Consider the following 15,619-nt stretch of genomic DNA (forward strand, 5'->3'; position numbering starts at 1 on the left):
TTGAGTTCAACTGGGTTAAGATGCTGTCTTCTAGTACTCAATCTACAGAGTAGGTCTTTTTTAGGTATTCCTGAATGGGTAAATTGGAGCAGAGTGAAAATCAAGTCTTTGTTTCAATATTCAGGATTAGAAAAATCAGTCATGAACTAAGAGAAGTGGAACTTCAGGTATCTCTTAAATCTGGATATTTGCCCAACATTGGAGTGGACTTTTTAATTACTTATTTCATATATTCCTTTTTTGGTAGTTGATTGCCTATCAGATTGGTGGCCAGGAACGTCTGTAAAAAGGAGTAAGATTTGCCACCTTTAAACTCTAGTGTTATACAATGAGGTTCTTTATGGTATGCAACATTGGGGAATGAGCATTCTTACCTTTCCTAAATGGTCAGATGTCATCATTTTTTAAGTTGTCAAGAAAGAACAGTTTGGGTATTTCTTGAATTTGTCAAATTCAGCTAAGCACTTTTAGATTGATAAATCTATTAAATCTACATAAGACACTTCAAGTTGTTCAGAACATTTACAGGTCCCAAAGGATAGAAGTACAAAGGAGATAACACTTAAGTAAATGATATGAACAGTGCTCTGACCCATTGACGTATGTGAAATATAGTCATTTAAAAATATTAATCTTGAGTTAATACTACTATCAACAACATAATATTAATGTTCAGAATATATTTCTGATCTTGTTGCCTACCTAAAGTTCAGGTCTTTTGTAATAAAAAGAGTCAAAGCAAAGGACTTTCAGATCTAAGCCAGAACCCAATACTACCAGGATGAAAAAATGTTTTCTTGAAGTACTAGCGTTGGCAGTAACCTTTAGAATTCAGTGTCTTCTTCAAATACAATTAGATGTATCAAATAAAATATTAGATAGCCTCTTCTCTAAGATAAACACTATATTAATGTGCATATCTTAACCCCCAGGGCTTAAAATAGCAAAAGGAGGTAGGAACTGAAAGGACATTGGCTCCACGCTGACTTGCATACTTGGGGGGATTAGTAAAATTTGAGGTCAGCAAGAGTCCCAGGATGCCAGACGGATCAAGGAAGGAAGCACACCATGGTGGCTGTGTTCCTTTTCTCTTGGCCACTACATGGGCAGCTGGAAAGGAAGATGGCTCTTCTGTTTAGTGATTTCTGTAATTCCCCTTTGTATGGTTGGCTTGTGTCCGATTGCTACTTTTATTTCATTCTTCAGAGAGGAAAATTCCACATTAGTATTGCTCAGTATGACAGGAAATAGCATTAGTAGCATAGTGCCTTGCACATAGTAGGACTGACTGAATGAAAATTGGACTGTTAGCTCATTCCAGTAAAATGTCTGGAACATTCAGTTCCTTGGACATATTCAGTCTTTGTAATACTTAATGTTATGTTTGAAATTATGGCTGTCAAATTGTGCTAATGAAATCTCACTGGGTTTCTAAATAGAACAGGCTATAGAGTAACTCATTTTTAATCTAGAATCCAAGGAAGCTTAACTGTAGTGGAAAGAGCTCTGGACTTGGAGAAATGTAAAAGTTACCTGGGGTATTTTTCAAAAAGTATATCCCAGCTATTTCCTTTCTTAGCCTCCACCAAGGACATATCACAATCTCCAAGGTGGACAGTATGTAGTTGGGGAAAAAAAAAAGCTCCTCACACAAGTTGGATTTTCTCTTCCCTAACCTCTGTTCTTTTTACTTTCTGAGTTTGAAAAAGAATGGAGAAGTTGATTTCCAAGGGCCTATCTGTAAAACTCTATGGTTTTTTTAGTAAAAATTCCACTCCCTAGTGATGCTTTTCTTCCCAGAAGTTATCTATTCTATTCTTATCTTCTCATTGGGACTTGTTTATTATGTGGAAATATTTTCTCAGGATATGGGCCTTAATTCTAATGTCTTTAGAGTGTAAGATAGAAGTAGTGGGTTAAATGAGGATCACTTTCTTTCCCCACTTTTCTTTTTGCTAAGCTAGCATTCAGTGTTTTGGATCAGAGAACTGTAGAGATATGGGCTTGCTGGATCTCTAAAAGTAGAATGTCTGCTGTTGAAACTCTGGCTAAGTCCTGTTATGTTGATAGAAATAGTAGCTCTAGCGTATAGTGAACACCCAGGAAATAGTTGTTCCAGCAAAGTACCTACATGTTTAATAATATACACTGTAGGAAAATATTGATTAAATGTAATTTAAAATACTATCTTATTTTTATTTTGCCTCTTGGAATAAAAAAGTCAGACTTTTTCGTAGTTATATTTGAATTCTTTTTGAACAAATATAAACTGGATGACTTAGGGTTTCCTAATGAGATAGAAATAATCTTTCTAGAGAGGTTATCACTTTTCTTCTATTAAGTTTGTGATAATCTACTATGGTCATGTGAGTGGAAAGAGAGCTTTTATTTATCAGTCCATGGTAGAAAGTCAAGTTGGACCCCAAATTAGCAAATTCCTAATCAGCATCTTGTTATTTAAGTCCTTGGTATAACCTCTATGTGCTGTGCACAGAGTTGCTACTCAAATATATTAATCATTATAGTTTATAAAAAATGTTTTCTTATCATCAAAATAATAGTTTATTATAACGAATTGTATTGAGAAGGTAAACAGATGAAATTTATTAATAATTCCACCTATGAGGAATGTTGTAGAAAATTTTGGTGGGTTGCTGAAAATAATTTAATATTCACTCCTGCTGATGAATGTTTTTTAAATCTGGTGAAAATCTTATTTAAGATAAGCTATCTGAATAATTTTTAGTCATACTCGTTTAACCCCTCTTCATTTGTAACCTCTGTACTCAGTCTGGGATTCAGTGATACATGGGCTTCATTATTTAAAATACTCTGGATCTACAATTAATTCTAGGAAATATGTGGTCACTCAACAGCCATTATCACCTTCTTTTCCCTACAAAAGAGCTCCTCTGACTCATTTTCTCCCATGGGTTAGAGAATCCTGTACTCCTCTTTTGTTGAGACTTTTAAGGCAAAAGCGTACATGCTTAGGCTACTCTTGTCAGATTCATTTTCTTTTCAAAATGCTTGAGTATCTTGATAATTGTTACTATCAAAATACTTTCTTTCCTTATTATTTTTATTGGGAAATCATAGAAAAATATATTTTATTTGTGATAGTGGGTGACTTACCCAAGTTTTTCATAATTAAAATATTGAAAGTATCTGTCTGCCCAATTCTTACTGAGTCAACAACGACTTAAATGATGTTGTTAATGCATAGTTCAGTCTCACTAAGGCATGTCAATTTTGATGTCATCTTTTCTGTTTTTAAAGACCCCATGTACTCGGAGCAGGACATCTAGTACACCTTATTAACATCCTCTTCTTTGAACTATGCCTCCTTCTCTGTGGGGTTCTGGGAATGAAGTGAAGTGCCTCAAAGTGTTAAAATCTGGCTGAGCTGGTTGGAGTCCCCCTTGGATGAGTCTGTATAAGAAGTTAGCATCTGAGGTGAGATTCTTAATGTCCACTAGACTTGCAGCATTGCAGGCTGTATTTTATACCAGTAGCCAGGTGTGGGCAGTGACACAGGGCTTGGGAGATCGCTCTTACCGGCCCAGGGATCCAAGGCATTCAGTGCAAAACCTGGCCAGCAGCCCGAGTGAGTAGGAGCCATGTGACTCTGGTGAGTTGGAGTGTGCAATTGCCTCCTGCTTCAGAGCTACCTGATCCGAATACTAAGCAGAGCGAGTGCCGGGCTGAGTGTAGGACACTGAAGACACTGCAGAGAAAGGTGCTTATTCCAGAGGCGTTACAAAACATGGAGATTAAAGACCAGGGAGCTCAAATGGAGCCGCTGCTGCCTACGGTAAGAGACAACCTGCTGTCACAGATTAACCGCGTTTGCTGCAAAACCTGTCAGGCAAGCGGTGGGCTGGCTAGATGCAGTGATCGTACTTTTGGGGTGGTGGATAGCTCCCACAACATATGGATAGGGGTCTCCTCCCATCTCGGGTGACTGAAATGCATAACGCAAAGCACATGATTTTTTCCCCCCTCTTCTCAATATGGATGCACTACGGTGATGAAATGTCTCATGTCTGTTGCTGTTGGAAGAGATGGCTAGGTTTTAGCAGCAGGGGCAGCTGTGTGTCTCTCTTCCAGCCGGATTCTGCCTATCTCTGTTTCTTAGGCTGTGCAGTGGTGGCTGAAGACCCTGCAAAGAAGCCCCCCCCCCTTTTTTTTTATCATATTCCATTCATGATAAATTTCCTCCCTATGCCTCACCCCCCTGGCAGTGAGGTAAGGGAATCTGCTGCTGTTGCAGCTCCAGAGATTTAGTCTGCAGAAACCAGGGGAGAGGAGAACAGGAGGATTTGTGTGTGTGTGTGTGTGTGTGTATTCTGTCAGTCTCTTAAAAGGAAATGTGTCATGGTTCACATACAAAGAAGGTGTGTGTTTTGGGGGGACAAGCAGACAATTCAGTGTTGAATATCTGAAAGGTTCCTGAATTGTCATTTAGAAAAAGCCTGTTTATTTCTGGGTCTTAAGACACCTCCCTAGATCTAATTCTTGGGTAAGTTGTCGGTTTGCCTATCCTCTCCACAATCTCTCTGGCTGGCTCACAGACTTTGTAGCTCTTCAGGCAACATCTTTCTCAGTCTGGAGCAGCTGATGTTGCTGTGTTCAAGGAAAAAAAGAAAAACAACAACAACAACAGTATTTTCTTGATGCAACAGAAATGCCAAATGTAAGCTTCCAGCCATCTATCAGCACTATCACAGCTCAGAGCAGCAGAAATCTCCTCCCTGCGCCAAACCAGGAAAAGGGGCTCCTCTCAGCTCTCTGTTACTCAGGTTGGTGACCCACCTTGCAGACTAGGGACTGGCAGCAGGCTGTCCATTTCCAAGTCCATTTCTAGGCTTTGAACACATCTTTACATCAAATGATACCTCAGGGGGAGTGGGCAAATTCTGGGCCACTGTATTTTTAGGACCTTACCTCTCCTGCTGGGCTCAAAATCTGCAAAAGATGCCAGTTTGCATCCGGAATTGGCTGTGGCTACTGAGCATGCTCAGTTCTCCTCAGGACGCTAGATCTGGGCCGGGAGGGAGCAGGAGGATGGGAAGAATGCAGGCATCACTACCACGAATGGAGCCTAAATAAAGAGCAGGGGCAGTGAGGGAAAAAAGAAAGCATATCAATTAGCCTGCCTGCTTAAAAGTAGAGACATTTCTTTATGGATCAAAGTAGAGTTGTTTTATAAAAATGAGAGTAAAAGATTTGTCTATCTTCCCAAACTTGAATAGATACATAAATTAGGATTCAGTGGGTACTCAGAATAAAGAATGACAAGAATATCAGAGAACAATTGTTCCTTGGATAAAAGGAAGGAACTATACATAAGAATTGAGGGATGGGGATTTAGTAAAGGTTAGGATATAGGGGAAAAACCCTGTTTGCAGGGGGAAGGGGTTTGGAAATTGTCCTAGAAAAGCAGGCTGAAGTCAGTTTGATGTGGCATATGAGTTGCCACTTGTAGGGAACACTTAAAGGGTTTGGGATGAAATGAGGATTAACAGGATGGATTTAGAAGGGGATAACATTACTGTGCTAGATGGGCAATCAGAGTGTGGCTTAAAGGAACAGAGGAAATACAAGTGTGGCTAGAAAAGAAGGTTTATAATCAGTCTGATGGAAATTTTTGAAGAGTCAAAGATTGCATTTTATGTGGATAATGGCCAGTACAGAATAGTTACATAGTTACATACCTTAATGGCAAAAGAAGATCATGCTAGCAGTTCATTATATGAAAAAGAAACTGGAGAGGCTAAAAAGGATGCTGAATTACTAGCCTACTTTTATATTTATATAGTATTTTCAGCTTTTCCAATTGCTTTTATGCCGCCCCTTTTTTAGTTTTCAAAACAATCATGTTAAGTAAAGCAGATTTTATTATTTTAATTTTAAAAATGAGAAATTGAGGCACAAGGAGTTGGAATAACATGTCTAAGGTCACACAGTATTGAAGCTAGGACTACAATATAGGTCTTCTAAAACTAGTTCAGAAAAAAAGCACTTTTTCTTTTTTTTTTTTTTACATTACATTATTAATCAGTCTTATCATAATTAGATCCTGGACTGGAGTTTTTCTACTTGGAAGAGAAAGGAAGAAATAGCTTTGGACTCTGTTTTAGAAAATTAATCAGATGACTTTGCAAATAATTATGTAAGAGGCAATATGGCATAGTATTTAAAAACAGTCTAGTATGGTCTCAGCACTGCTATTTATATGCTCTATGATCTTGGGGACGTGATAAGCCTTAGTTTCTTCAACTGAAAAATGGGAAAGGAATGGTATATATCTCCTGGGTTTTGTAAGGAGTGATTCAAATAATCCATGTGAAGTATCTGTGATTTAGTAAGTTCTCAGTAAAACTTAGCAGCTAGTAGGGAGGAAAGGGAGGAAAACATTCTTTTTAAGCCTCCAAGGTTTACCTTCATTTACTGTATATAAAGTTCGTTTTAAGGGTGTGAGTGAAGGAGGTCCTGACATGTTTCCTTTTTTTTCCCCCTCAGTTTAAAGATAATTATTTAAAGATAATTTAAATATTAAATTATTTAAAGATAATTTTCTTTTGTTGGATGAGGCATCTTTGCATTTTATGGGCCCTTGTCACTCTAAAGGTTAGGACGTTCAGCTCTTCTAGGCCCAGAATACAGTCTGGCCTTGATAGCACCTGAAGCTATGGATCAAGCTGTGTTCAGAAGATTCCTCCATTTATTAAAAGTCTGTTGTTGGCCAAACATTTTCTTGGGGCTGGGAATACAGCACTGAATATCTTAGATGGACAAAACCCTGTCCACATGGAGCTCACAATCTAGCTAGTCTATAGATAGAGCTTTATTTAACTTGTTGAGAAAAAGTGCTGTTTTCTCCTCAACTATTTAACCATTGTTATAAGCTGTTTGACTTTGGTGGATATGGAGACTATATGTCATAGTAATGATGGTGATATCACTTTAGTAAAGATAGAATTAATCTTTTGAAACGAAGCCAGGAATTTAGGATATTGCATAGGACTTCAAATATTTCATTGACATTCAGAGTTGAATTTGCTTCTAGGAGTAACCTGACAATCTTTAAATTACTAGACCATGGAAGAGACTTATAGGAGAATATTTTTATAACAAATATTTTTATCTTATGCCATTTAATTTGGGGTGATGTTGTAGTGGTTCCATGTTGGATCCCTTCTAAAATTCTGTTGTCCTAAAAGGAACTTATTTTAAGTTGAACTTGCTTATAAAACTGCCCTGAGGTATGGAACTAGAGTAAAGATCACTTTTTAAAGGTAATTTGTTGGTGTAGAGTAGATGGTGGAATACTGTACCTTTTAAAAATGCTAATTCTAGATTTCCAAATGGCCCAATTTATTGCTTTATTTGTGAAAAAAAGTTATGAAAAATCTTCTATATTATTAAATTAAGGAAAGGGAAATGGGACTAAAATGTCAAATAACAAAAAGAATACATAAGTTGGCTAAGTAATATTAGTATTTTTATTTTACTTAAATTGTAATTTAGATTATAATACTAATTTAAAGAAAACATACTCTCGTAGTAATACATAGGAAACAAGATGCCGTCTAAGAAATCAATTCTCGGGCGCCTGGGTGGCTCAGTTGGTTAAGCAACTACCTTCGGCTCAGGTCATGATCCTGGAGTCCCGGGATCGAGTCCCGCATCGGGCTCCCTGCTCGGCGGGGATCTGCTTCTCCCTCTGACCCTCCTCCCTCTCATGCTCTCTGTCTCTCATTCTCTCTCTCGCAAATAAATAAAATCTTAAAAAAAAAAATTAAAAAAAAATCAATTCTCCTTTCCCCTTTATAACTTGAATTATTACTCTACAGTAGTGAGTGACTATAGAAATAAACATATGTATAGGATGCTAAGGTAGCTAATGAGTGGTAGAGTCTAAAGCCTACAAGTATTAAGTTTATGCTAAAGATATTGAGGTCAGATGAGGAAGTGAGATCGCTTTTCATGGAGAATTAGAAAATATCTGGACAAAGTTCTGGAACTCAAATAGAGTCAGCGAGCACAGCCAAAAAAAATTCACACTTCCAAGGTATCATTTCTTTCTAACCTTAGGATGATGGTTGCTTCAGAAGTCTAAACAGGGCAAGACTGGCTACAGTGTATTGCAAGATGCTTCAAGTGAATGGGGAAATGTGGGTGCCACGCTCAACACTTTTGTGTAGAGAAACTCTACCTTTCCTACCATTCTCATACCTCATAGGATACATGACACTTGATCATTTGGCTTTCTGTGAGAATACCACTTTCAATCTGTATAGTAATATTAGTTACGTTTTATTTATTTTTAGATAAATGTAAATTAAAGGTCTAATATATTGTCTCACATAAAAGAGTTGTTTCAGATACCCCTTGGAGGTATGTTGCTCATTTAGAAAAAGGGAATAACTAATATTTAATGCATCTATTTTATGGAATCATAAATGTTTTGGTTAGAAAAGGACTATAAAGCTCAATTGCATATTTTGGACTAACTCCTTAATTTACACCTGGTGAAACTGGACACCCAGAGAAAAGAAGATGTATTTAAGGTCATTCTGCTTACACTAGTTAATGGCAGAGCTTGGCCTAGAGTCCAAATCTCTTGTTTCTTTCCATCTTTGTATAGTCCCTCTTCTATTTTTTTAAAGATTTTATTTATTTATTTGACAGAGAGAGAGAGAGAGAGCACGCGCGTGCACAAATAGGCAGAGCGGCAGGCAGAGGGAGAGGGAGAAGCAGGCTCACACTGGGATCATGACCTGAGCTGAAGGCAGATGCTTAACCAACTGAGCCACCCAGGCGCCCCTGTGTAGTCCCTCTTCTAGCATAGAGTAAACATCTGATTAAAATGATGATGGTAATTAGACAATCTTTATGAAGTGATAAGAAATATTGTCTCAGGCTCACACTAAGCACAGACATCTCTAGTCTTCATGATGATTCTGAAAGGTTGCTAATGTTATCCAGCCTTACAAGTGAGAAACTGAGGCTGAGAAGATTGAGTAAGTTACCCAGATTCACATAGCTAATAAGTACTGAGATAGGATTTGAAAATATTGCATCTAATTAAAAAGTGACTGTTCTCTTTAATTAGAACCAATTAAAAAATAAAAGGAATACCATTATAAAATGGACTTTCTCATCTACTTCTTCAAAAGTGAAAGTATTCTGATATAAGATCTTATAAAATTAAGATACTGCAGGCCACATATTGCATGATTCCATTTATATAAAAACTTCAGAATAAGCAAATCCTTAGAGACTAAAGTAGATTAGTGGTTGCCAGAACCTGGGGCAAAATTGAAGAGTGATTGCTAACATCTATGGGTTTCTTTTTTGAGTGATGGAAATATTTTGGTGTTACATAGTGGTGATGTTTGTATAACACTGTGAATTATACTGAATTGTATACTGCAAAATGTCAGATTTTACCTAAAAAATATCGCAAAAAAATGTAAGTTATTGTTTAATCATTATCACTAATAGGGAAAAAACATAGGATCTAACAATTCTTATGTAAATCATATTTATATATATAAATCAAGAAAAGGGCAAGTGGAATATATATTCATGAAAATTTACAATGCACATATACATATACGCATATGCACACACACACACACCCTGGATAGTCTTTACCACAAAATTTATTCTTTTGTCAAGACAATGCTGAGGTTGGTCAGGGTTTCAGTAAACTATTTGCAGACCTAGAGGTCTTTTGGAATATATCTTCAAAGCTGAGTTAAGAGAGTATATAGCATATCCTATGTATGGGAGAGGAAGAGAACTATTTAACTTGGGTCAAATTGTTATTTTTTTCCCTCCAAATCATTTTTCTGAACTTTCTCTTGATATACTTTAAACTTTAACATAAGGAACATCAAAACACCTAAATTTCTAGGAAAATATATATTTTTTCCATTATACCTCACTTTGTGTTACCAACATTTTTTTAAGGCCATTGTTGGTCTAGCCTCATATAGTGTTATGTTACTATGGACTATAATAAACTCCAAGGAAAGCATCGATTCATTATCAGTCATTTTATAGTGATTTTCAAAGTATGTTTCTTCTAAGATCTTATGATGCTTAAGGAGATTTTTTACATATTATAATAAATGCATATAATATATACATATATATAATTTACATATCATAAAATTCTCCCACTGTAAATGTACAATTCAATGATTGTCAGTAAATTTACAGAGCTGAGCAACCATCACTGCAATCCATTTTAGAACATTTCATTGTCCCAAAAAGCTTTCTCCAGCCCATGTGTAGTTAACAGCCACTTCTTCTGACCCTAAGCAATAATTAATCTACATTTTGCTGATTTGCTTTTTGCCTTTGTAGATTTGCCTTTTCTGGACCTTTAACATAAGTAGAATTGTACAGTAGGTAGTCTTTTGCATCTGGCTATTTCTACTTAAGTGAACCATTCTTGACGTCCATTCATGTTGTAGCATGTATCAGAAGTTTGTTCCTTTTTATTGCTGGAATAAATGTATGGGTGACAGACATTTTGTTTATTGAGTTTGGTCATTTGTATAGTTTCTAGCTTTAGGCTATTATAAATGGTGCTGCTATAAATTTTCATGTATATGTCTCTGTGTGGACATATATTTACATTTCTCTTGGGTAGAGTCCTATGAGTGGAATTACTGGATCATATAATGAGTTTATGTATAATGTTCAAAGAAATTGTGAGACTCTTTTTCAATGAGGTTGTGCCATTTTACATATACCACCTGTACCATAATATAAGGGTTTTGGTTTCTCCACATTTTTGCCAACATTTGATATTGTTTGTCTTCTTGACTGGTCATTTTAATGAGTGTGAAGTGGTATGCTGTTGTGATTTTGATTTGCATTTTCATAATGAGTAATTGTCTTAGTCCATTTGGTTACTGTAACAAAATATCATAGACTGGGTGGTTTATTAACAATAAAAATTTATTTTGCACAGTTCTGGAGGCTAGGAAGTCCAAGATCATAGAGCAGCAAGCTTGGTATCTGGTGAGAGCCCATTCCTGGTTTATAGATGGGCATCTTTTGGCTGTGTTCTCACATGGCAGAAGGAGAGGAGAGCTCCCTGGGACCTCTTTTATAAAAGACCTACCCAAAGGCCCTACCTTCTAATACCATGACTTTGAGGGCTAGATTCCAATATATGAATTTTGGGGAAACAAAAACATTCAGTCTATAGCACTAATGATGTTGAACGTCTTTTTATGTGCTTATTAGCCATTTATATATCTTCTTTGATGAAATGTCTATTAAAATATTTTGTTCATTTTCAAATTGGTTATTTTGTTGTCTTCTTGACTTAAAAGAGTTTTATTTTTTAAAATTTTTTAAAAGAATTTTATTTATTTATTTGACAGAGAGAGACAAAGCGAGAGAAAGAACATGAGCAGGGGGAGTGGGAGAGGGAGAAGCAGGCTTCCTGCTGAGCAGGGAACCTGATGCGGGGCTCGATCCCAGGACCCTGGGATCATGACCTGAGCCGAAGGCAGATGCTTAACGACTGAGCCACCCAGGGCCCCAAGAGTTTTCTTTTATATATATATGTGTATATACTGGATACAACTTCCTTTTCGGAAATACGATCTGCAAATATTTTCTCACTGTCTGGCCTTGTCTTAACTTTTTTAGTGGTGACTTTTGGAATACAAAAGTTTTTAATTTTGACAAAGTGCAATTTATCAATTTTTTTCTTTTATTGATTGTGCTTTTGTTATTGAATTTAAGAAATCTGCCTAAACCAAGCCCACAAAGATTTTTATTGTATGTTTTTTTCTAGGAGTTTTATAGTTTCAATTCTTACATATAAATCAATGATTTGTTTTGAGTTAATTTTTGTGTATGGTGTGAAGTTAGAGTCTAAATTCTTTGCATATATATATATATCCAATTGCCCAAGCACCATTTGTGGAAAAGGCCACCTTTTTCCTTTGAATTTTCTTGCCAGCTTTGTTGAAAGTAACTATCAATAGAAGGTCATTTTTTTCTGGGCTCTGAGTTCTGTTCTGTTTATCTATATGCATTTCCTTACCCTAATACCACATTGTCTTGATTATTGAGGTTTCATGTGAAATTTGAAATCAAGTAGCGATTAAGTTCTTCATCTTTGTTCTTCTTTTTCTAAATTGTTTTGGCTATTTTAGATTCTTTGTACTTCCATATGAATTTTAGGATCTACTTGTTGATTTCTACAAAAAAAACCTGCAAAGATTTTGATAAGGATTGTTTTAAACTTACAGATCAATTTGGGGAGAATTGCCATCTTGGCAATATTGAGTCTTACAAAACACATATATAGACTGTCTCTGTCTATGTATTTAGATCTTTAATTTCTTATGGCAATGTTTTGTAGTTTTATTTTCTTTTTAGTGAGGACTTCTAAGTACTATATCAAGGTTGACACAAAAATTTCTGGATGCCATTTACATACAAGTTCCTATGTTAAGTTTAGGCCATTTCCAAATAGTTCAGGACTCCAAGGGTCTTCCAAGAGAATGGAAATAGTGATTAATCTATGGGATTGAGTGGGATAGAGGGATAAAGTATTACAGCCAAAGACTTGGTATGGTTTTGACTTAGTGATAAAGTCCTTACATCAGTATCATCAAGACTTGATGATTCATCATGAAAATTATGCTCTAAGGATCTAATAAGCAAGTTTTTTTTAAGAAGAATTTTCCCATTGCATATTGAATGTGTTAGGTTGCTGGAGTGCCTCCAACATTTATTGTACCTATGCTTCTTCTAGCTTATTCTGAGAAACCAATATTATTTAGAGAAGGTGATTGCTTCCTAAAGACTTTTTTTTTTTTATTAATGGGGCTTTGATATCAAAGATGATAACCTAGTCACATTCCAGAAAGCAAGTGCCATAAAAAGTAGTTAGGTATATAACTGCCAGATGGAATCAAAACCGCTCTGCTGATGAAGCACATTTCATTATTGTTAGATTCACTCTGTTCCTTTCATAAGTACAGAGGTGATTTTCTGTTGATATTTAAGCTGCTCTTGGAATAAGCCTATCCAAACTCTTCTGATTTGCTCAGAAACAAGATTGTGGTTAAAAAATGGAAAAACATGTAGACATCAAGACATAGACCTAATGTATAATTTAATTTGTTATTTAAGTGCATATCATGTACCTTGTGTTTTATTAATGAATAATGTTATGATATAAATGCCTGCCCCAAAATCTGACATTATATAATTTTACAAAGCACTTCCAGGATATATTTTTTTTTCCTCCTAAACAAAGGGATTGTTATTGAAACTTTGAACTCAAGCTGCATCAGAATCATTAAGAGGGCTCATTAAAAAATGCAAGTTCTGGGACTTGCTCAAACTTGAAGACTTGAATATCAAGGAGGTGGTGCCAATAAACAAGAAATATAAAAACTGCGTAGGTGATTCTTATGTACACTAAAGTTTGAGAATATTTACCTTAAAAAATTAACTGAAAACTTACAATATGTCTGAATTGTTTTAGCTGTGGGAATGCTAGAAGACCAAATCTTGCAAAGAAAAAAAAAAGAGAGAGAGCTATTTTTTATAGATCATAATGGATTACAAAATTGCTTACTGCTTATTTTACCCATTTAGCATTTATTACATATTACATATCACTTTGCAATTTATATGTATATATAAAATTACTTTTACTCATATATAAATACACATACATATAACTTGTTTCCTTAATTAGAGTGCTAGATTCTTAAAAGCAGAGTCTATTTCACATAATTTTGTGCTGCTCTCTAACAGAGCCAAGTGCAGGCAAGTCCTTCTTAAACATATCATGGGTAGTATATTAAGGAGCAACATTAGTAGACATCAGTTGTCAAGAGCTTAAACTTTGGAGTCAGACCGTTCTAACTGTTCCAATTAAGTATGTATGCCAGCTTTGGCAAGTTTCCCAGCTGTTCACAGCCTCATTTTTCTTACCTATAAAATAGGAATGATAACAATAATAATATCTACCTCGCAGGCTCATGAGAATCAATAAATTATGTACATATAATGTACATAATTATGTATACACATTCATATATAAGTTATACTGTTTGGAAGAATTACTCAAAAATGATAGCTATCATTGGTATGACTACTGGAGTAATATTCTCCTTTGATTGAAAATAATTGCACCAAAGATTTTTATACCCAATATGCATAGTTAATAACGAATTATTGATTTAATAATGCTTAGTCAATAACTTGATTTATCCATTTGAGAGTAATAAAATGCAAGCCAATAACATAATCTGGTAAGTATAATAAAATATATTTTTCCTAATTCTAAAATTAATACTTATTCTTTAAAGTGGGTTAGAAAACACAGAAAAGCAAATTTAAAAGAAAAAATTCATTTTGTTATTTTTTAGCTTCTTATTTTGAGACAAATTTTGCACACAATAATTGCAACAATAGTACAAAGAGTTCCCATATACCTTTCATTCACTTTGCCATAATATTAACGTCTTACATAACTATAGTTAATAATCAAAAGGAAATGAACATTAGTACAATTCTGTTAAATAAGCCACAGTATTTATTAGGATATCGAAGGACTAATATCATTTTTCTGTTCTAGGATCCCATTTTGTGTTTAGGTATCATGTCTCTTTAATCATCTCCAATTTGCGAGTTATTCCCTACCTTTCATAACCTTGACACTCTTGAAGTATACAGGGTATTTTTTTTTTTTTGGTAGATTCGCTCTCCATTTGTGTTTGTGAGGTTCTCATAATGAGATTAGGGTTATGCATTTATTGTCAAGAATACCACTGAAGTGATGCTTCCTTCTCAGTGAGTTATATCAGGGAATAGATGAAGTCTTATCTAGGGGGATGTTAACCTTGATTACGGAGGTCTCTGCTGGGTTTTCTTTTTTCTTTTCTTTTCTTTTCTTTTTTTTTTAAAGATTTTATTTATTTATTTGACAGAGAGAGACACAGGGAGAGAGGGAACACAAGCAGGGGGAGTGCAGAGGGAGAAGCAGGCCTCCCGCTGAGCAGGGAACCTGATGTGGGACTCGATCCCAGGACCCTGGGATCATGACCTGAGCCGAAGGCAGACACTTAACGACTGAGCCACCCAGGCACCCCTCTGCTGGGTTTTCGACTGTAAAATTAAAAATCGCCCCTTTGTAATAATGAATTATCTTGAGGAGATACTTGAAGACCATTGCGAATGTCCTATTTTTCCTCAACTCTTTGCCCACAAATTTTAGTGTTCATCAGTGACTATTTCCTGTTTATTATTTACGTATTACTATGGTATTTGCCTATTGATTTTCTGTCTCATCTTTCTGCGTTCCGAAATCGGGGGTTTTTCTGTAGGGAAGAGCAGTCACATAGCCTCCATTTATTCATTCAGTTGCTCATTTCAGTACGGACTCAGAGCTATTTATTTTATTCTGTGGGCCATATTCTAACACTCTCACTTCCAGTTTTGTTGCTCCAGCGTTTTCATCTTTGGACATTAGGGGCACCTTCAACAAGCTCTCATTCTTTTTGAGCACTTCCTTAGTGTTTGGCGCTAAGGTTTCCCAGGGTCATCTTGTATTTTC

At 35.8% G+C, this 15,619-nt stretch overlaps 1 protein-coding gene across 1 annotated transcript in view; it reads left to right on the forward strand.

Annotated features, from left to right (window-relative positions):
- Positions 1 to 3,590: 3,590 nt before the first annotated feature.
- Positions 3,591 to 15,619, forward strand: part of SLC4A10 (solute carrier family 4 member 10) — a 306,787-nt gene continuing 294,758 nt past the window's right edge. Inside the window, exon 1 of the mRNA XM_045868750.2 lies at positions 3,591 to 3,814. Coding sequence (XP_045724706.1) covers positions 3,767 to 3,814 — 48 coding nt within the window. The 5' untranslated portion in view covers positions 3,591 to 3,766. The remainder of the gene's footprint in view (positions 3,815 to 15,619) is intronic.

The sequence above is a fragment of the Mirounga angustirostris genome, unplaced genomic scaffold, assembly GCF_029215605.1.
Source record: "Mirounga angustirostris isolate CCGP_5_RB_7025 unplaced genomic scaffold, mMirAng1.0.hap1 SCAF_3, whole genome shotgun sequence".
NCBI lineage: Eukaryota > Metazoa > Chordata > Mammalia > Carnivora > Phocidae > Mirounga > Mirounga angustirostris.